The 24,149-nt window shown below is 36.6% G+C and overlaps 1 protein-coding gene across 3 annotated transcripts in view; it reads left to right on the top strand.

Annotated features, from left to right (window-relative positions):
* LOC116178939 (runt-related transcription factor 3) overlaps positions 1–24,149 on the top strand; it is a 76,586-nt gene that overhangs the window by 33,510 nt on the left and 18,927 nt on the right. For all 3 annotated transcript variants that reach the window (XM_031498603.1, XM_031498602.1, XM_031498601.1), the window contains exon 2: positions 12,895–13,008. In XM_031498603.1, the coding sequence (XP_031354463.1) occupies positions 12,895–13,008 (114 nt within the window). The remainder of the gene's footprint in view (positions 1–12,894; positions 13,009–24,149) is intronic.

Genomic DNA, 24,149 nt, shown 5'->3' with positions numbered 1-24,149 from the left:
ATGATGCAATGGTCCATAATATGTCATATTCGGATGTCGAAAAATTCACTATATTAATTAATCATTTGGGGAGTACGGCATTAAAGTTTGCACAAACCGTGCGCTTTTCACCCGAAAATTATATGGTAGTTTACAACCAAATGGTACAGCGTTACACCAATAAACGTGTCATTGCCAATCATTATTTGAGAACGATTTTTAATTTAAAGTCGTTAAGTACTGATACCTTTGAAAGCATATCCGAATTGTGTGAAATGCTACAAACGAACGTTACGGCTTTACGTGATATGCAGATTCCTAATTTAGATGATTATATATTTGTTCAATTTTCACTGAAATTATTAGATAATAAATCTAAAGAAGAATTTGAAAAAAAATATCTTGAAACTGAATTTCCAACCTTTAAGAATTTAATAGAATTTTTACGAAATAAGTGTTCAGTATCCCAGTTGTTAGGAGCAAGTTTGAACGTGGAGCATAATTATAAGAGCGTTGTACCTACAATCAACGCAAATAAAAAAAAGGGTATCATTGGTTGCAAAAGGGGATAGTACTAAATATCCGAACCAAACTTGTATATTTTGTTCTCAAAACGACCATGGTAAGCTAATAAAATGTACAAAATTTATTTCGTTGACACCAAAGGAACGTCATTCATTTGTGCAAGATAAAAACTTGTGCTACGCTTGTCTGTATCCTCATCGAATTTCACAATGTAGGATGAAAATAAATTGCAGATATTGTTCAAGTTCTCGTCACAATAGTCTTTTGCACGACGATCAATATAATAAAAAGGAATGCAATTTAGAACACCCAACTCCACTCAAGAAAACCCATCTAATTCAGTGGCATTATCTTGCGCGGATGAAAAAACTACAGACACTTTATTGGGGACCGCAAGGGTGTTAATAAAAAGTTATAGGGGGGAATGGATTCCTTGTCGACTTGTGCTGGACACCGGATCGCAAAGCAATTTTATTACAACGCTTTTAACAAATAAATTAGGATTAAAACGCAAACGATGTATCCATGAAATATCAGGTATTGGAAGTTCTACATCTTGCAAGCCACTAGGGAAGGTATATTGTGAGATTAAATCCATACATAATCCTGAATCAGTTTTTAATTTTGAGGCTAACGTATTGTCACGTATTACATCAAATTTGCCAGGTTTAAATTTATCGAAAGAAATTGGAAAGGGTTTTGAATGTGTTCATTTAGCAGACCCAGAGTTTAATATTTCATCCCCCGTGGATATATTGTTAGGCATACAGTCAGTTTTAGATTTAACGCCTGCACAGCCTTCCATTATTAAGGGCACACCCAGCGCTTATTCGACTTTACTGGGGTGGGTAATAGCGGGAAACGTACATCAAAACTCTACATTACAAAATTGGCAGCGCATGTTACGAATTACGATAGATAACGAACCGTCACTTGACGAAATTCTGAGAATGTTTTGGGAGTGTGAAGAAGTACCTTTATCAAGGTTAGTCTCACCAGATGATCAATTTTGTGAAACACAGTATCAAATGTCCACAAAACGAAACGAGAAGGGTCAATATATTGTGCGTTTTCCATTTAAAAAGAACGGACCTCAATTAGCGAGTAACAGGGAAAGTGCTTTGAATAGATTTCATAAACTTGAAACACGTTTCAAGAGAGATGCAGAGTATTTTCGACTTTACTCTGAAAATATTAACGGTTATATTACACAGGGTCACTTAGTTCCCACAACAAAGGCATCATCTTATATTATGACTCATCATGGGATTTTGAAACGAACTGGGGAGAATAGTAAGGTCAGGGTGGTATTTAATCCTACGGAACGAGACGCTCAAGGATATTCTTTAAATGATTACTTATTAGCGGGTCCCAAATTACAACAGGACATATCAGTAATTATAACGAGATTTAGGCTTAGACCGATAGCTTTGGCTTGCGATATTTGTCAGATGTTTAGATGCATTTTGGTACACCCCGAAGACCGTAAATATTTCCATATGTTTTGGCGATCTAGTCCCAATGAACCTATAAGGGAGTGGGAGCATACCAGAGTTATTTTCGGAGCAACCTCATCACCATTTTTAGCAAATCGTACCATTAAACAACTTACCTACGATGAAGGTAAAAATTATCCTAAAGCAACGTTAGCTTTGACGCAGCAAACATTTGTTGATGACATTTTAACAGGAGCTTTTAACAAATCCGAAGCCTTCGAAATTAAGCGGCAGCTTATAGGTTTATTAAAGGCAGGAGGCTTTGAATTGGGAAAATGGGCATCTTCTGACGTAGATGTCACTCAACCGCTACAAGACTCTGTAGAACTCCCTATGGGAATCATACAATCTGCTGTTAAGGTGTTAGGAATTTACTGGGATACAACGAGCGATGTATTTCAATATAAGGTACATGAGGTTAACGAGCCTGCAACGAAACGAGGCATATTGTCAAGGGTTGCACGAACTTATGATATTAATGGTTATCTAAGTCCCTTTACGTTTTTACTTAAATGTTTGGTTCAGGCGTTATGGTTGCAAAAAATAGGGTGGGATGAGCCTTTACCAACCGATATTTTAGAAAAGTGGTTGCTAGTTAAAGCACAATTACCTTTGATAGACAGTATAACCATACCTAGATGTATATACAAAACGGAAGTATCTTGTGCTAGGTTAGTGGGTTTTTCAGATGCGAGTAGTATGGGGATGGCAGCGGTAATATATTTACGTGTGGAAATTAATAATAATTGCTTTATAAATTTGGTGTGTGCTAAGACTAAGGTAGCTCCATTGAAAACCTGGACAATTCCGAGATTAGAACTTGGAGCTGCGTGTCTCTTGTCTAAATTATTAGTTCCCACCATAGAGGCGTGTAGGTCATTTATAAACATGACGGAACCCACTTGCTTTGTAGATTCCACTACGGTGTTAGGGTGGATAAAAACACCTCCGTATAAATTAAAAACGTTTATTTCTAATAGGGTAGTTCAAATTCACGAAAATATTCCCACAGCCCATTGGAAATATGTACCAGGGAAGGTAAATCCTGCTGACCCGGCTAGCAGGGGGCTTACTCCGAGTGAATTGGTGTCATGCGATCTGTGGTGGAAAGGCCCAAGTTATCTTTTGGAAAACGAAAACCGATGGAATTTTGAATACGAACTTCCCTCAAATTTAGACGAAACAAAAGACCTGCCAGAAATAGAGATAGCATTACTAGCAACGAAAATTGATTATAGCTGTTTCATTAATGTTTTAGAAAGGCATTCGTCTCTTTTAAAAATACAACGTATTTTTGGTTATGTAATTAGATTTGTTAAAAATTGGATAGGTAAACAGCGCACCACAATTGATTCTTGTTGTTTAACTGGTCCTCTTAAATCTGTAGAATACCAAAACGGTTTACTATTAGCATTACGCATAACACAATCTAAGTATTTATTTAACGAGATCAGTTTGATTAAACGGGGGTTAGTGTGTTCGAAGAATATAAGATTCCTTTCACCATTTCTCTCGGAGAACGGGTACTTGATGGTGGGGGGGCGTTTGAGACATTCGCAATTACCTTCACGACAAAAACATCCTTACTTGATTCCAAAGGAAAGCAGATTGGCGATATTGATATGTGATCATTTTCATATCTACTCGGGTCACGGTGGACCACGTTTAGTACATTCGCTAATTGCACGGTATTACTGGATACCAAGTTTAAGGACATTAATTCGGAAAAGAATTTTTCGATGTTTGGTATGCTATAGATTTGCTTCAAAACCCATCCAACCTCCGATGGGAGATCTTCCTGCATATCGTTTGGAACCGGGCAGGTGTTTCTCTCATACAGGTCTCGACTACGCAGGACCATTTGAAGTAAAAATTTCAAAACTAAGAAATGATAGATATCAAAAATGTTACGTTGCACTATTCATTTGCATGGTTTCAAGAGCTATTCACTTAGAATTGGTCACCTCTTTAACTACCGAAGCCTGCTTATCTGCATTAGACAGGTTTATTTCAAGACGAGGATTACCGTGTAATTTGTATGCGATCAAGGATCTAATTTTAGAGGCGCGGCGAGAGAAATCTCAGAATTGACAAAGTTTTTTGATGATTCCAATCCAGAAATATCACATTATCTATCATCTCGAAACATTGCGTGGAATCATAACCCACCTTATGCACCACATATGGGTGGTCTTTGGGAAGCGGGGGTTAAATCCTTTAAGTATCACCTTAAGCGCATTGTGGGTAATGCGAGATTGCATTTGGAACCATTTATGACTACCATAGCTCGTATAGAAGCAATATTAAATTCAAGGCCATTTTGTAATCAATCTTCTTCGCCAGACGAAGATTTAGATCCCTTAACTCCTGGTCATTTTTTGGTAGGTGGACCGTTGCTAACTCGAGTAGAGGTAGATATAACGAATGTTCCACAAAACCGTTTAAGCCAGTGGCAATTATGTCAGCAATTAGTACAATCGTTCTGGAAACGTTGGTCCAATGAATATATTCAATCATTGCAAAAAAGACCAAAATGGACTCAACCTTCTCCAGAAATCAAATTAGGAGATCTGGTGTTATGGTATCACCCTGATGCCCCACCTGCTCATTGGCCAATTGGCAAGGTTGTCAGATTAACTAAGGGACAAGACGGTATTACTAGAGTTGTAAATATACGTACTGCCACGGGTGAAATTCAGCGACCTGTGAATAAGGTGGCACTTTTACCACCGCCTTAAAGAAAATTCATTAATTAAATGCATTGAACAATTTTTTACTATTTAAGAATTATTTTTTTTTTGTTATTATTTTTGGAACCTAAACCAAATCAATCGTTTTACATTTGTTTATAATTGTTTTTGGTGAAATTTTGAAATTAATTTAAATCTTAATTTGAGCAAATAATTAAATTTGGGTGGGGGGTATATGTTGGAAATAGGTAAATTAAAGTTCGTTCAATTCCGTTTTTCCCTCCTTCTCAAAAAGCGTCACGGGAAGATACCGAAACAAGTGAGTGAGTGCGGTACCGCCGAGAATGAAACAACTAAAATTACCGGTAAGTGACGCTGTCCCACTATACCATTAATAACGAACGAACGGGAAAATTTGGATACAAACAAGACGTACGTACGTTTATACACTAGTTCTAACCCATGTAAACAGAAAGTTGTGGAGACAAACGTTTACTAATCATTACAAAAAATCTGTCGTTATTTCTCGGTCCATATGCAATTGCCCACAAAATGAAGCATCGTTTACGGATCTGTACGGTGTACCATGAAAGAAATTGTAGGAACTTGTTTGTTATTTTTAAAGGAAGTTAACTACAGTTTGAATTTACAAAGATGGACAAAGAAAACCTACTATTACTAATTTCTTTTAGATACATTTGCAATATAATATGCAATATATCTAAGGCTCCTCCAGTCTCGGGTGCCCCTTCTCCCGCGGGGCCCCTGGGCACGAGCCCATCGTGCACGTGCGTAAAGATACCACTGCCTAGAAGCATAGGTATGTAATTGGAAGGTCTTTACCGATTGAGCCCTGTGACAAAATAGCTCCTATTGCATTTGTTGTTCCAGTGGATGGTTTGGTGAATTGCGGGTGCTGCAAAATAAGGATCTGCTTAAAAGGTTCGAAACTCAGGACCATGTTTTACATATGAGCCTTTTTTTAAACATGGCGATGAAGGTTTGCTTAATTTCGCGAAGTTTTCTTATGAATCTCCTATAAGTACTATCCTATAGGATAAAAATGAATTTCTTTTCATGACCGATTTAGGTATGGAGAATTCATGAATTGTCAAACGCTTTTTTTATTGGGTCGGTCGAAATCCTCGTAGTGTAACAGCATGGCCTAAAAATTCAAGGGATTTTTGAAGGAATTCCGATTTACTCAGTGGTATTTTGCGTATTATTAATGTGTTCGTGGAATGATGTGGACATAGACACCAAGCACCCCACCTAGGGAATGTTTAGAATTTATTAATTTTCTTCCAACTTTCACCGATGCCTACCCCATTTCGAGTAATAACACAACATATCGATACTTCCGATCCTTATGCCGAGTCCAACTGGCAACCCCTGGGTATATCAGATATATGCGTTATGTTAGGTAACGGATAATGATCATTATCATTGATTTTTCGATAATTCTCCATTTTTGTTTACAATACATATCGGTAAACTCCAAGGAGATTGGGACCGTCAAATAATCCGTCTTGTAACATTTGATTTCCTACATCTATGTACGTCTTCGTGTGGACAACTGAACATGTTGTTTATCTGTAGTTTTGATTTTATGCTTTAGTTGATACTTGGTAAAAGTCGGGGGCTAATGGGGTGACGGAATATGTTTTTAAACTGCAGTATAAGTTTTTCGTGATGGTTTCTTCAGAATTAAATGGTTCGCTACGCAGATTGTCTAGTAATATTTAGGTATTTGTTGCGATATAATAAATGTTTAAACTGTTCTAGGTTACCTGTAACATTCAAACTGTAAAGTATTAGTATTTTAACGAGCGAGTAGTAAGGTATTAATAATCAATTAACATAGTAGACCCCAAATTCATCATCGATTTGTAATAATTATGCAGAAATGAATATTATCTGAAGTCCTGATATCTGTAATAATGATAAGCATTTTGGTTCTATTTTAATTTTTTTTTTCTCCAACCACCTGAATAAGACGCTATTTTGTGACAGTGTTCGGTACCTAAAATTGACGTTTTGCGGATTAATCGCTTTCACCATGGCAACTGTACAAAAAGTGGATACTTTTGGTCCTAGTACCAAAAAGAAATTGACCTTGAAAGTTGGCCAATTAAAAAATTACAATCACGGAGATATGTCACATTGACATCGTTTTACATTGCAGGTTGTAAGATATTTCTATACATACAAATCAAATATTTTTGCATATTCAATGCAAATAATGATGTTACCTATACGTATGTACATGTATTGAAAATGATTTACGCTCGCTATTTTTATTTAAACCATGTGTAACGTAATTTACATATTCCGTGAACGTAATTTTAATACGTATACAACCCGCCGTCGAGCGTAACGCCATCTACTTCAGACCCATTGCACTATTATCTGTCATTTTGAATTCAAAATTTGAAAAAGTTAATTACAATTAATTTTAATTAAAAAACTGTATGGTAAGTTTTTTATTTCAATACAAAATATAACAATATTAATTGTGTATACAATAAAATGACTGAAACTGATAGCGACATGGATTGCACTCCGCCAGAGATTATAGAAACGGCAGAATATGCTACCTCAAGATTTATTTGCTCCCTACAAAGTCGCGAGAGGTGAGAAGTAAGAAGTAAGAACGAATAGGTTATAAGTTAACCTAAAAACTAAGAGTGGCATGACACGTGAGGACAAGAAAGCAGAAGTTCTTATACTAGTAGTGAAACTGTGACTGAATCTAAATTCGAATATAATTTGAAGTAAAGGGGGTTGGAGAAAAAATTTTATGTTTTATTCGTACAAAAAATGCGTTTTCGGGACTCGGAAGGTTGCTGGACTCCGCTAACGCGTCGTCCAGCAACTATCTTCCTCGTCCCGAAAACTGACATTTTTTGTACTAATGAAACAAATAACTATTTAATGTAAATTGTTGGTGGAATTTCGCTTTTTGGGTATCGAATTCACTTCTGCATAGTAGGGGGGAATTTTACATTTTTCTTTGTACAGTGTGGTTCAAATTCGTGGCTAACCATTTATATATCCGCAACGGTGCGAGATAGAGCGTAGTTTAAATGGGGGCAAAGTTGACTAAAGAACGCTTTTGGAGTTTTTGAAAAATCGCCGAAAATCTGAAAATCTCGAATTTTTTTTCATTTTCCATAGCTGAAACGGTCGGATATGGACGATTCCCGTTAGCACCTTCTATGTGCACATCGGAATTTCCATAGCGCATTAGATGAAGCTATAGAAATATGCGGATTCGGGTACGGGATGGGTTCCACGTTGGTCGGAACCTACTATAACCTTAAGAGTAGCAAAACAAAGAATGTGGGCGCCACCAGCCCTACTTACTAATCAAATATCTCGCATATACTTTGACTATCCCTCTTTTCTTTACACCCAAAAATTATTGTAAGAACGACATAAATATTAATAAATCTGTATCTATAGCCATAGAGCAACCGGTGAACCGCTATGTTAAGCCCAGGACTACAACAACAATACTTCCAAAATGTGTACTAAAACCAATCTAAATAGGTCGCCGAATCCAGTAGACTCCCCCAGGAAAATAAGAAAGGTACCCCACTTAACCTCTAGGACTTCGACAATAATCCTGAGTAGCAGGGGATTATACTTGCCTACAACAGTGCACTCAACTCAATACGAATTAGTATTAGTATAATTCCAAAATGTGTGAACGGCTCCATAAGACGCAATGTTACAGGTGTATCCGAGATACCGGTCTGCGGGCGACTGTATCTCCGAGTAAAGCGGTCTAACTTGCTTTGTTGCCCTTTATATCCGATAACCAAAAAAATACCGCGAGGTTGCAAATTTATAAAATCGACGTAGGTAATTGATCAAATCAAGCGGCATTAAAACTTTCTCATCTGCTTTCTTCAAACCAAAACGAAAACGGATGTCTCAATTAAAACCAATTTTACGTCGGCAACATTTCCAAACGTAACGTAACGTAAGCTGGACGCTAAATATTACCACCCCGCTATTATAACTTTGCAGGAGCCGATTTAATTACGTATAACAATACTCGCACGGTTTAACGCGATTTTCTTTTTTTATGATTAACGCGATCTCTATTGTAACTCGATTCGCATTAATTTTGTTGTTCGCCTTTCGGATTTTAGCGCCGATGTGACGTAGCTCTGCGCTCCTAACGCGCAATTTCGTCGGCACAATCTTCGTGGTTCATACTTAAATGCCCTCTGGGTATCTCTCTCGGCGTAATCCTCACTTTTTTCAATTTTTCAAATACGCTTTTAAAATGGTTGCTAATCGGTTCCATTGGCCGTCTTTATTCGTTCTACTAATTATTCATTTACTTTTACCAATTTTACCAATACCCATTTTTATAAAAGCAAAAAAAAACCTTTAATTCGGCGGTTCACATGCCTTGCGTACTAGCGGATCTGAATCAGTCACATGCAACCCATTATGTTTGTCTTTATGACGCGACAGATTGGCTCCACCAACTTTTAATCGACCAGAGTTGTTATAGTTTATAGTGACTATTTTGAAGTACTGCCAAAATATTTTGTTGGAAGGTATTTGTTTATTGCATAAACAGTAGAATAAGTGTGTAGGGGTGAAGGACCTTCATTTTCATGCCTACTTTATGTCAGGAAATTTTCGTTTCCCGACAGTGGCAGTAACACTTTACCTGACTACTTTTCCTGCTTCCTGACACTTTGCCAGACTCCTGTATAAAAAAAATACAATTTCCTAACTTTTATGTAAATAACTATTCATTCATATCTAGGCAGTTAAACATCCCCTCGTACCAATATCTATAAAATGTAAACAGGCAACAGGGGTAGGGAAGATATGAATTTATTAATAACAGTAGAAATCTCATTAGGTAATGATTATTAGTCTCTCATTTATGATAAATTCCATTCGACGCAAAATAGAGAGACAAAGGTAAATATTGTAGATACATAGCGATCAAAAATCAGTGACTGTCGAGTTACCCATTTTTGTTAACATGGGAAATCGTACTTAACTCAAACTTCCAAAGGCGACGCGACAGTCACTCATTTTTGATCGCCCGATAGATTATGTACCGGGTGACCCAATAAGACCGTTTCTCGCCCATATCTCAGGAACCGTTTGTCGTATGACTTAGGGGTAAAAAAAATTATTGGGTAAATCGGTTATGAAGAATCGCTGGAAAATATTTTCAAGTTCTAAAAATGGCCACCAGAGGGCGTAACTGCCATCTTAAATTTTAAAATTGCGTTTTCTTTAAATTTCGCATAATAAAGTAAACATTCTTTTTTCACATTTTTTAAGAGAACCAGTTTACCTATCATTTTCGTAAAAACAAAAACTCAGTTATTTCAAATACAAAGATGGCGTGGGGCGTTTAATTGTTTTCGCAATAACCTGCTTTAACCGTTTGACCGATTTTAACAAATTTGGTATCGTTGAAAAGAGCATTCCTTGGGCAACAAGAATCAACCAACCAAAATATAGTTAATTTAGTTGAATCCTTCTCCGCCAGGGGGCTAGTTTTGACACTATGATACAAAATCCTAAAAAAATCAAAAAAATCAAATGGAATGATATGACTTTTTCTTTATGAAAAAGTAGCCAAATAACACCCAAAGAGGCCAGTGAAAACCGTTTTTCAAAATCTCGTTCCTAACCTCAAATATTGGGAAAATGAGATTAATTAATAAAAATGTTTAAATTGTATCTTATTTGACGTATTTCCGGTATTTGTCGATGGCGCGAAAGATTGTTTGGAAAAGGACCCTACACTTTTAGGTAGGCCTTGGAAAATTAAACAAATGGAACACGATGTATTATAAAATAATAACAGCCCTAATTTGTAAATTATTCTGCTGTGCTTACATTCAGAAAGGGTAGTTTTTTGAATTTGTAATCTTTTCTAAAATGCCGATTTCTAACCAAGAAGCATTTAATATGCTGGCGACGATGGTTCGTGGTCGATTCGGATAACGCAAATAGAAGATGTGGGCAGCGATGGTCGCATTTTGAAAATACTCAAAATATATCGCCAGCATATTAAATGCTTCTTGGTTAAATCGGCATTTTATAAAAGATTACAAATTCAAAAAACTGCACTTTCTGAATGTAAACGCACCAGAATAATTTAGGTACAAATTACGGCTGTTATTATTTTATAATGCATCGTGTTTCATTTGTTTAATTTTCCAAGGCCTACCTAAAAGTGTAGGGTGCTTTTCTTTCACCCTATCGGCAAATACGTAAAAAGTAAATTTGATACAATTTAAGCATTTTTATTAATTAATTAACTAATCTCATTTTCCCAATATTTGAGGTTAGGAACGAGATTTTGAAAAACGGTTTTCACTGGCCTCTTTGGATGTTTTTTGGCTACTTTTTCATAAAGAAAAAGTCATATCACTCTATTTTTTTTTTATTTTTTTTAGGATTTTGGGTCATAGTGTCAAAACTAAATTAACTATATTTTGCTTGATTCTCATTGCCCAAGGAATGCTCTTTTGAACGATACCAAATGTTAAAATCGGTCAAACGGTTAAAAAGTTAAAGCAGGTTATTGCAAAAACAATTCAATGCCCCACACCATCTTTGTTTTTGAAATAACTGAGTTTTTGTTTTGGCGAAAATGATAGAGAAACTGCTTCTCTTTAAAAATGTGAAAAAAAATGTTTAATTAATTATGCGAAATTTAAAGAAAATGCAATTTTAAATTTAAGATGGCAGTTACGCCCTCTGTTGGTCATTTTTAGAACTTGAAAATATTTTCCAGCGATTCTTCATGACCGATTTACTTAATAATTTTTTTTACCCCTAAGTCATATGACGAACGGTTCTCGAGATATGGCCGAGGAACAGTCTTATTGAGTCACCCGGTACATATGTATATGTATAGGTAGGATGCGACAAGTTTTTTTCTTTCTTTCTTTTTCTAATTTTATATGATTTGGGGTAACAGCTTAATACACGTTTGGTGCTCATAAATGTATAACAAAAATCTACATAGAAATCGTTACAATTTCCTATTTTTGTGCCTATGGAATGTAAATTTAAAAAAAGGTCGTTCGCCAATGATGCGTTAAAGGGCTACAATTCAAATCAAATAAGCCGAACACAAAAAAATTGTGTTAAATGTAAAAGATACAAAAATCGATGTATTAAAACGAGCCTGAACACGGTGGTATATTTGAGGTATCACACAAACCCTAATGGCAGGGTTAAACACATCAAGTAGTGTACATTTTTCACTAAACCTCACCTACATTCGAGTACGTTACACAATGAAGGGAAGCGGTAATTTAAAAAGCGCACGGCCGGCTCGATTACATTCTAAACCAAACTATCATTCAAAACGTTGTATGTTGTTACAACAGACAGTGAATAAATTGAAAACGCTACAAAGTGTATGTGTAATCGATTGCTCTTACATTGTGAACCGAGTTATGCGCTGCTATTGGACCAAAGGATTATTGGTTCGGTTTTGTTTGCAATTGGGCTTTGATTTTAAATGCTGTTTGTTCTGGCGGATTCTGACAGAAGCTTTTCTGAATTTTTCTCCTTCGCGGGTAATTAATGTAATTTATACATATTCGGGCCTTTCACGTCGCTTAGAAATTGCGTTTGTTGTAAGTAATTGCAATCCCTCGGAATTTGATATATGCATACGCTTTACGTTAAAGGAGAGCGGATTGTTTGAAGTTTTTTTTTTACGTTTTTAATTATATTCTAAACAAACAAACGCGCAACCCCCCGGTGATAAGCCGAGGGTGAGGTGAAATAAATCACCGACCGGGAAATAGAGTGTAAAATGTCAAGTAAACAGAAAATTGCGTGTGAATTTCGTAATAGTGTGCATGTCGGTGTTGCAATAAAGGAAGACAATAGAGGCGGCAGTTTGGAGAGAGTATATTGGTAGCATCGGTGGGCGTCACGCGAACGTCGCGGTGCTGGCGGCGGCTGGCACCGGGTCGCGGTCAGGCAACCCGGCCGACGGTTAGCCACGCTTAACCCGCGACCTCCGGCATTCCGCATAAGTGTTAACTACCCGTTCGCTAGCTCGTGGTTGACGCTTATGGTTGACCCAATACCACATGCCAAAGATGCGGATTGAGTTAGTATATTTAATAGGCCGAATTGTAATTCAAGCTCGAATAATACTTATCGACGTTTCTGTTTCGTTGCAGGTAAAAGTTTCACCTTGACGATTATGGTCTCCACGACGCCTCCGCAAGTAGCCACGTATAACAAGGCGATTAAGGTGACGGTCGACGGACCTAGAGAACCCCGCTCTAAAACCAGTAAGTAAAAGCTAATATTTCACCCTTTCAATGCTGTAACTTAGTGAATTTGATAATTTCTATTCTTAGGCACAGTTTTTGCACCTTTACACAAATCTCCAATTTTAATAAACCAAGTAAGGACCCGACAGTGTCTTCGTACTATGACACGTCTAATATTACCTGGTAAGGTTACCAACTAACATTTCCAGCTACGTGACGTCATCACGGATATGCGTTTCATCTAAACGTACTCCCCTAAAAAAATCAGCAACGAACTGTGGTTCGTAACTGTACCAAAGACGTACAGAAATAGCTCTAAATATCTGCTAGTGACACATTCGGACCACCGTACGCACGGACGGACGGATAAAGTGATCACAATAGCGCATATTTTTAATTTTTGTGGAAATGCGATAAAAAGTGAAAGAATTAAAAAAATTGTAGTAGTTAGTAATTTGAAAAATATTGTTGTGAGACCTAACCTACACTTCTGGGAATCCCACGATTTCCCTCTAGCTAGCTCGGTTGTAATTAAAATGAAAACAAAATTTTTATCCGCATCTCAAGGTCCAGCTGGATTCTGCCACCCTACAGCATTCCAACAATGACATAAATAGGTGGCTTAACCAAATCCTTAAATTCCAATATGAAACTTTACCCCCAGATTTAATCAACTTGAAACAAAGTAAGAGACGCCGACAATTACCTCTCCTTGACTCTAATAAACAAAACCTGGATTGCAATGACTGGTTTAATTTCAAACAAAAAATTGCGTAAATTTCTGTTTTACAAATTGTTACAATTTTAAACAGATAAATGACACACACAAAAAAAAACAAATTACTCAAACATTACAAAAAAAAAGACATGACAAAACAAACCACTAACTACTACTTACTTTTAAAATTTGTCCGAGTAACGTACTCTGATAAAAAAAAAAGGTATCCGTACACGATCACGCAAACCAAACACTCAAACACCGACGTCTTCTCTCTTCGGGTACCCACAAATTCAAAACTTCCGTGTTTCCGCAAAATAAAACAAAAAACAGAACGGCGACAAACTTCTTAAACTTTTCAAAAATTCTTCTTAAACGGCAAACAAAAATTCTAATTAAACCTGGATCCACTACGCAAGAAACTTCCACAAAATTCAAAAAATAACGTAACCGAAGAAGCGGCGGTTGGCTTTGTAACGACCAAAAAGCCCCGCTCTCTTCCAAAATTTTCTATTTAAGCCAAAAGCCCTTCTCCTTTCTTCAACATCCCGTCCGCCAATCACGCGAAGCGTCGATTTTTCAACTTCTTGCTAAACGGCACGTACGCCCGGCAATTCTGCGAAGACAACCTTATCTCTACTTCGCGCTATACCTCGTTAACGGCAAATAAAATTTAAAAAGAAATTTACATCGAAAAAAATTCTAGGAATAAAATAAAAACAGAACACTTCTAAGAAATTGAACCAAAACTATAACATGAAATTTACGCAATCCTGTGTCTCAAATTATTAATAACCCCCCCGGTTAATTAAATGAACTAAACAAAATTGTCACATCCAGACGCTCTATAATTTCTTTCAAGTTACAACTAAAACAAAATAACACAACAATATATACAGGGTGCTTCAAGATACCCAGGAAAGGTACTACGATTCCAATTGAAAAGTACACTTAGTGGATGAAACCAAGTTTAAGAACTTCAAAATCTTTTATATTACATAAATATTTTAGATCAGTGGTTCTCAACCGGTGGGTCGCGAACTTCAGGGGGGTCTCAGAATGTGTCCCAGGGGGTCGCGAAATGCAAGTGAAAAATCATATAATTTAATTTAATAAAGAAACACAAACATTATACATTACTTTGTGCAATACAGCTAATGCAATACTTGAACTTGTTTGGAATCAACTATTGCAGATGTTTTTGTTATATATTTAAAAAAATTTAATTCCTAGGGGAGTCGGCAAAATGCTCAATTCTAAAAAAGGGGTCGGAGTGTCTAAAAGATTGAGAACCACTGTTTTAGAGTCAATGAAGAACGACAGTTGCCTACCTATGGTCACCAATATTAAATGATACCATTTAATTAATTTTTTTATTTAACTTGTATAAATTTCAAATACAACATGTGCCCGACAGATACCTCCTGCTTGAAATCTTAGGTGTATATACATTCTTGGTCCCAGTAAGAACCCTATTGAAGGCCAAATGTTGTTTAAGTTAAGTGAGTCAACGTAAATGTTCATATAAATGCTTCTGTAGGGTTCTGCAACAGTGCGTTGGTCTTTCCTAGCTCATACCTGGTAAAAAATATCGAAAATCCTTTTGTGCAAATATCAACTCTAGATGGTTGCGCATCTACGGAAATTATTTTTGAATGTACAGTCCCATTTTTACTGTGTCAATAGAACTGATCTTTCTAATGGAACACCCTGTATATTTTTAGTTGTTTCTATGCCATTTTTAAGCTCTCCATTGAAATCTATTAATTTTGTGGTTTTTGGTTAATGTTATCGAATGATTAATTTTTTCTGCCCATAAGCAAGCCCCACGTTGATAAATCGTAGCGATCTTGATTTTAAAGTTAAGAAATATATTTGATCAATAATGTCAATCTGAATAAAAGGAAACACTTTGGTAATGAGAAAATTGGATTTAGTGATACAGGGTGTTCACAAAAAATAGTTTCTTCTTTTGTTTTTTATTATCACGGTCTCCACCGGTTTATAAACAGGTAATGGTAATGTGTAACTATTTTTGTGAAAAATATTGAATAACCTAAAAACTACGGGGTTTAGGCACAGGACATCCCATATGAAAATTGAAACGCACACAAAAGACTATCGAATAGAGAAATAAAATAGTGGCAGTTCCATTTGAACAAAACATAGTTTTCTTTTATTCAGATTAACATTATTGTTTAGATGAATTTCTTCAACTTTAAAATTCTGATAATAAAAAACAAAAGAAGAAACTATTTTTTGTGAAGACCCAGTATCACTAAATCCAACTTGCTCATTAGTAAAGTGTTTTCTTTTATTCAGATTAACATTATCGTTCAAATGTATTTCATCAACTTTAAAATCAAGGTCGCTACGATTTATCAAAGTGGGGCTTGCTTATCGGCAGGCGGAAAAAAATAATAATTTGGTAACATTGACAACAAACCAAAAAGTGAGTACGTTTATCTGCAGAGGTTAAAAAATACCACCGAAACCACTAAAAATATACAGTGTTCCATTAAAAAGTCAGTTGTCTATTGACACCGTAAAAATGGGACACCCTGTATATTCAAAAATAATTTCTGTAGATGTGCAACCATCTGTGGTTGACATTTGCACAATACGTTTTTTGATATTTTCTACCAGGTATGAACTAGGAAACACCGACGCACTGTTGCAGGACCCTGTACATAGACTTTTATGACGTAATACAAAGACGACAATTTCAAGTTCATACAACAAAGTGCCCATTTCGTATGTTATACTGAATTAAATGTGCGTCCATATCGGGATCAGTAATGCATCGGAAGCGTGTAGACTGTAGGTAGATTAAAAGTGGTTAGGGAACTTTTGAAACCTTTAGAAAATGTTTAGGAAATTTTGGGAGTATATTAAAAAGTTCAAAAAATTTTGGAAATGCATCTTAGGAATACTTGAACGAGCTTACATTGTAGAAGTGTTTCAGAATGCTTAAATTTTTCTGAAATGGAAATCAGTGGGAAGGAAATTTTCAAAACGTGTAAGCTATTGGAAATTTAAAAAAAGTAACCAAAATTTCCTTGACGTTTTACGTTTAACAAAATGTTGGAAATGTGTAAGAAATTTGGAAATGTTTAAGGAAATTTCAGAAATTTTGTAAGATATAGAAATATTTTAAAAATTGGAAAAGTGCACGAAATTTTGAAAATATTTTTCGAATGGTTAAGGAATTATAAAAATGTTTCAGGAGATGTTTCGAAAAAATGTTGGAAACGTTTTATAAACATTGAAATTTGTGCGAAATTTTGGATATCTCAGGAAATGTTGGAAGATGTTTTCAACAATTTCGAAGGTGTTTTAGAAACACAGAAAATTTTAGAAATGTGTAAAACGATATTTTGGGAAAGTTTGGAAAAATTAAAAAATATTTCAGAGTGATGGAAATTTGAGGGAAATGTTTCTGAAATGTTTCAAGTTTTGGATGTATTTATTAACGAGCTCCTATCGAGTTTATAATTTTGCGATGTCCGTCCGTCCGTCCGTTAACACGATATCTCGTAAACGAATCGACCGATGAAATTTTGCAAGTGGAATCTTTATCAAATTTGTAGATCGGAGTTCGTGAAATGAAAATGTAGGCCAAAAAATAAAGAAGGCCTTTTTGATATCTCCGTTAGTTATGAACCGAATTGCATGAAATTCAATATGCGCATAGCTTTAGCCATATAAAACGCAATTTCAAAAGTTGAGCCTAATCGATCAGCATTGACAGTGCCCTTTGCGCATCTCGACCATTTACAAACCGAATTGCAAACTTTCTTATTTATAGAGAAATTTAAATGACATTTGATGAATAGCCACTTGGAATAAAAGCAAATGTATCGCCAGTTTCCAAATTTGGTTTTGTGCATAACGTGCAGTTCCAACTTTCTTATTTATGGATGCAATTACATTATATTTCATACATATACACACGTTTATTTATTGTAATATTGACGCCTACAATGTACACTGTACGCCCATGGAAACAGATAAATACGAATACGAACACGAACATGAACACGAACACGAACACCCACACGAACACCAACAGAAAGACAAATACAAATTGTAACGAACCTTGCCTGCGTATAAGTGGCACGAAAAATTAAAGAATCATTAGCGGAATAATAATTGCAATTTAATTTGAAAGAAAAAGTAATAAATTAAGCTGGGTGTTCAGGCGGCGGAACGTGCGGACGCTCTTACGAACTCGAGCGCCACCAAGCGTACGGCCTCGCACCTGGTTGAGGTCGGCGCGGCGGTAGCAGCGGTCTAGCGCGTCAGTCTCGGGAACAATAAATAAACGGATTCGGTATCTATGGGAAAGCAATTGTAGGAAGGGAGATTATATCCCCCCCCCCCCATAATTAATGCAAAGATCCCTGATCGACTATGACATGGCGGGATCGAAGATTTTCTCTAGCTCGACAGTTTGCCTTGCGATAAAGCTCGAAAATTAAAACTTCTTTAATTAATTACGTCCTTCCCAAACGTCTTACGTACGGGGCTGGTGTCAAAATTCAAGTTAATTAAGAGCCCTTCTTTTGAGATAAAGCCCAGCTCAATCGGACGAGTTTTATTTAGATCGGCGTCGTTTACCCCATGCCAAGGGCTGTCGGATGTTACAAAACTAATTTATGTATCCGGCGGAAAATAACCAACTTGGTTACAAAAATCAAATGCGAACACGAACACATCCAAGATCCAAGACAAATCCAAAGACAAATCTAAACCAGATCCAGCTCCAGATCCAGATTTTTTCGTCTCATCGTGCGTTGCTAACTTTTATAGGGGCTACACATGGTTATACGCATACCGGTGATGACGTCACGTTGCTGGAAATGGTTCTTGCTAATTTATGGGCATAAGTCGTCTTTGTCTTAACGTTATAACGGTCTACATAGATCGACCATGCATTTATATGAACTTTTACCTTGACCCACGTAACTCTGGAGAAGTGGAGACCATTCACCTGCTGACCTAAAATTGAATACGGTTCTTTCTTGTACCAAAAGGATTATTGTGCGCATAGACTGAACGGCGTAAAGACAGACGGATTTCCACAAGATTTCAAGTGTAACAGAATTTCAAATATACTAGAGGACTGCGGAAGTTTGTTCTGCACTTACGAATACAATTTTAACCTTTTACGGTTTATTGTGCTGTTATATCTTGTACACTTGTTGCATTTTGATCCTTCATTGAACAAAACTCAAACATGAAGCTTATTCAATTTTGGCGATCGTTTTGGACCAGGGAGACAGAAAATCTTTAACTAACCCCAATTTGATTGAGGTAATAAGGTATGGTATGGTTTCATCCATTGATAGCACAACGTAGTCCCATGAGCTTACTGTAGACGTCCGTTTGTGTACAAAACGACGTCCGATTTTCATCCATTATTAGATATTCCATCGATTCGGTATTCATTTGTTACAAAAGTGGATACCCGTAAAATGTCCATAGGACGACCGTAAACTGGACGTTCATACAGCAGCCATATTTAATAATGCTGGGTTAGCTTTGTGGTAACTTTGGATTATAAGCCAACAATTTCAAAATATAAACGTGTATTACATCTATCCAAAAATATTATCAAAACACGAAGATTAGGCGACAACCCATTATCATATGACAGGAACATTTAGAGGACCTTCACACTGCGCATGCACTCAACTTTATTAATCGGGCATTTTCTCTATTCCAAGTTTTAATTTTTGCCTATAGTACCCGTGTGTTTTGTCGCCTGGACCAATAAACAATAATTTCGCAAAAATTTAAGTACAATATCTGAACCTTTAGATTAACCTATCACCAATCAGTAACCTTTGTACTGAGTAAAGATTGGAAAGAAAATATGGTAAAGCAACTGTATAAGTATGTGAAAAGGACGGACGGGCGGACCGACATAATAGCCATAAGATATTTTTACTTAAGCGTTGCTTTTCCAAAATCGTTTAAATTTAAAGTTTGTTTCGCTTTAAAATAATCAGATTGATAGATATTTATTTACCCAAAATCTTTACCAGACTACTTTTCCAGCCGCATATCACTTTCTTGGCCGCATCTGCCACATTGGTAATGAGTATAATGATTCCCGCCCTCGATGACAAATTGACATTAATCCAAAGTTCTACATAAAAATTGAAATTTTACATTAAAATACAGTTTCGAGTAAAATTTAACACAAAATTCATCAGTAAATGAAACTACTTGACTCAGAAATTAAAGTACTCGGCCTCGTTCTTGAATATTGGCTCGCCAGTAATGTGTTATTTTCCTGACGTTCATGTAAATAACTATTACGCCAATGGGCACAGATTTTTTTTTCAAAATTTACCTTCTTTCTAATATTCTCTTTATTCGCCCCTCTCTTTCCTCTTCCTCTATAGTCTATGCCACACTTTATTATTTCCTGATTTCCTTCTAGTATCTTCATAAAGTACTGCTTCCAGTCCTCGATTTGTATTTTTCTTCCACTATGTGTTTTTGCCTTTTACTCTGTTTATCATCTTTAAACTTCCTCTGTTTTTAACTCTTCTTCCAATTATTTCCGTTTCTTCATCTTTTTTTCCTTGCATATTCTTTTGTATTTTTTTTTCAGTTCTCCCATCTCCTTCTCTCTCCATCATCCTTTTGTATCTCGTTCTCTGTTCTGTACACTATGTCCCACCATTCCTTACCTGTTTCCATTTTGCCTTTTTAATACTCTACTTCATATTTTCCTCTGTGCTTTCTCCTATTTCATATGCTCTCTCTGCTCCTCTAGTCTCCTTCTATAATCTTCCTCTGTGTCTCTTGTCCATAACTTTATCTCCTTTCGCATTTGATCTCTCCATTTCTTGCTCAACGTTAGCCTTATTTCCATCGATTGGTGGTCCGATTCTGTCTTTATTCCTACCTTAAGATCTCCTATTATTTCAAAAAAATTTTCCGTTTACTAGTACGTAATGAATTACCGACCTCCCTCTCTCTCCCATGTAATAATCGCCAACCTCTCTTTTCAGGTTAGTTCCACTCTGTTTTATTTCTATCTCTTAACTTTCTATCTTGTGTTCCTCTTCCTCTCTCCACTCAATTTCCTTTATTCCCTGTTCTGTCATTTAAATCTCCCCCTCCCCCACTTTACTTTTAATGTTACTGTAAAATTATTATTCTACATTATGCAGAAATAAACACTCAAAAAACCGCAGAAGAAGCTATCGGAAAACTAAGGCATCATTCTGAAAACAGTGGTCAATACATTATTTTCACAAAAAAGTGACAGAGTCGACTAGTTTTAAGGCTAGATGTTGTGGTCACTTCTTAAATTGGATACCTACTGTAGTCTAGTTGGCCGTTGCAGTAGATAAGGTGTTATAAGGCGTCGTTGGGGGTTGCTGACAAGTTTGGCGTTATGGTCTTTTGGCGTTGCCGTCAGACCCATTAATCGGATTACTGATTATGCTTTTTCTTTCAAACACACCACCCAAAAGTAGTCTTTGTACGTGAAACACGATAAATTATTGAGTTTTCCACCTTTCATCGTAATGAAGAAGTTTTAATAACCATCCGTCGCTAATGATATTTGAAGTTAGTCTTAATTAGGTAGAGTTAGATTAAGCTAAATTAAGTTCCCCGGTAACGAACGTTTTAATGGTTTTGTAGAGTATAACGTTACGTATATCCATCGAATACATAACGTAATTTTAATCGAATCAGGCACGTTTCGAATCATTCCTTGTAATTCACTCGTTCCAATTCGAAACTCCTTTTCCAGAAAATAATTACATTTCCTCGGGAGTATCTATTAATTAACGTCTGTAGCAGTTGGTATCAGCAGGAGGTGACAAACCTATAGCAGGACAGGGGAATCTACGACAGCTGGACAGTTTCCTGGCTGATATGTATTAGATTAGGGTGAGAGCGGAGACACTTGCGGAACCGAAGCTTTTTACTAAGCTTTTCAATTGATCTGTTGGAAAATTTGCAGACTGTAAATTCGATGTTAATTATTTTTGTCTTTTCCACGCATTAAGCGCGTATGCCTCTCGTTTATCTTGTACGTCACTTGCACTACTCCCGAAGCACTCCACTTTCGTGTTAATTTTCTCGTCTCACATGCAGAAGCTCAATTAATTCGCGCACTTTCTTGTAAAACAACGGCAGGCAACCTGATTGACGCTTATTATTTGTGTGGGGTGCTCCAGTATTGTGTCTATCGCTAAGTTTTGATTCTATAATCCTTTTTAATTGACACAATCCAAACTTTCAGCTCGATAGTTTTTGACACCGTGCTCCATATTGCGGAAACTAACAGAGCTTACCGTTGAATATGAACTCGGCGCTGAAAATCGATTTTAGAGACCTCGTGGAATTCAATATGTGTGTCGAAATGCCTCTTTGTATCAGGGTTAATGCGCGGGAATGTTTTTAGTACATATTTTGATGTAAATTCATGTTATGTGGTACAATATTTTTGAATGGATTTTAAGTTCCATGTCTATTCCGGAACTTATTTTCGGAATGTATTACTTTTCCATTGGTGTGTTTTAGCATATCTATAGGATGTACTTCAGTGAAGTTAGTGTCACTTGATAGCAAACGACTTTGTTTTTGTTATTTAATGATTGTTTTGAAGTATTTCGTAACGCGATAGCAGTGGCGGAACTACCGGTGTTCAATGTGTGCGAAGTACACGGGCCCGGGCTAAAAAGGGGCCCGAGACTCGGGATTGTCATACTCGGAAATAATATACGGAAAGACGGAAGCATGGAACACGGTAAATGGAACCTTTTGCAGCATACTTCTAGCACGGCGTGAGACCAACTGCAGACTGCAGCCAGCGATTTTGAGTAATTTTTAGCGCATTTTTTAAGAATTAAAAAAAATTAATTTTATCTCTCATTGTATTCTAATTAAAGGTCTCAACGAAAGGAACCGTTTTCTACCAAGTACTTCCCTTCTTTCTGTCCTCTTATCAAAGTACGGGGTGGATGGGGAGGGAGGGGGGAGTGGAACTAGTTTTATCCTTCATGGTGCTCTAAAGTCTAATGAAAGGTCTCAACGAAAGCAATTAATTTCTACCAACCATAGCCCTCCTCCTCGACTTCTTATCGTGATCGGGTATATTCCCTTATACCTCAAGAACAGATTGTCGGAAGAGGGTACTCACAAAGGGCGATTGAAGCTTTATCTGCACAAGACCTGTGCACAATTTATACTTGTTTAAATTGTACTGAAAATTAAATGTCGATGAAAATGTACTAAATTTAATGTTTTTGTACTAAAATACGCAGCATAACTTCAAGGGTACAAAAAAATTAGCTATAAATTGTCATGAGTCATGAGATAACACTATAACCGAAATAATGACTTTCTGAATAGTAAAAGTTAACTGAGAAAGTAAGATTCAATTTTCTAAATCGTGGGGAAATGATAAGCGTAAACGCTGAATCCGCACTCTGACTGGTTACCACATATTTTTCCTCGTATTTTTCTATGTTCAGGTTCAGGAACGTAAATATATACTTATCAATTGGTTCTTTTTGTAGCCAAAATTCATACCTAAATTAATATTGTTATCAATACGTCGTATCATAATGGGGGCCCAGCAAAAAATTTCGCAGACAGGCCCGTAGCTACGTTGTTCCGCCATTGCGCGATAGGCATACAAAATTAGATTCACACTACGCAACACCCACATTATTTTCCTACAATTAATTGAAGGGCACATTTTCCGGTTTTTCGCTGATATTTCGAAAACTATACGTCCTAAGACATGACCACTCTGTACAAAAAGAAATTTGAATCTGCTACAAGTTTTACTCGGTCAAGTTCTGCGACAACTGACATGTCCATGAACTTGGCAGGCCTACTACAGCAGACCGTGGTTCTGCTTACTCATATCGTTAGTGCTCCGTTAGTGCACGTTAGTGCCACTGAAGAAATCGTTAGTGCACAAAAGGAAACTTACTATTTTAAAAAAATATTTGTGGGCCTGCTAACTTCATGCGAGCAGACCCATTTGAGAAAATCGATTCAATGTTTTACACTAGTTAAACTAGCAGCGTTAGTGCTTGTTAGTGCCGCCAATATAAACGTTAGTGCTCAAAGTGTAACAGCTCAAAACGTTGTAAAAAGGGGTCTGCTAACTTCATGTCAAATTGGCTCTGTCCTAATGCGAATTTGAAGCGGCTCGTTAGTGCTCGTTAGTGCTTTACATGCGAACGTTAGTGCTGCAAGGGATCCGCGTCAAATAGGTACCAAACCACCTCAAAATTAAACTTGACTTATTGGGACCTGTCAACTTTACGCCAGTAGACCAAGGAACGAAATCCGTTTGATTTTCTACGTTAATCGACCGATAAGTATTAGTGCTCGTTAGTGCCGCCAATATAAACGTTAGTGCTCAAAGTGTAACAGCTCAAAACGTTGAAAA

Source organism: Photinus pyralis, unplaced genomic scaffold (assembly GCF_008802855.1).
Source record: "Photinus pyralis isolate 1611_PpyrPB1 unplaced genomic scaffold, Ppyr1.3 Ppyr1.4_LG8, whole genome shotgun sequence".
Classification (NCBI taxonomy): domain Eukaryota; kingdom Metazoa; phylum Arthropoda; class Insecta; order Coleoptera; family Lampyridae; genus Photinus; species Photinus pyralis.
Note: the sequence above shows the minus strand (reverse complement) of the source record. Positions and strands in the feature narration are given on the sequence as shown.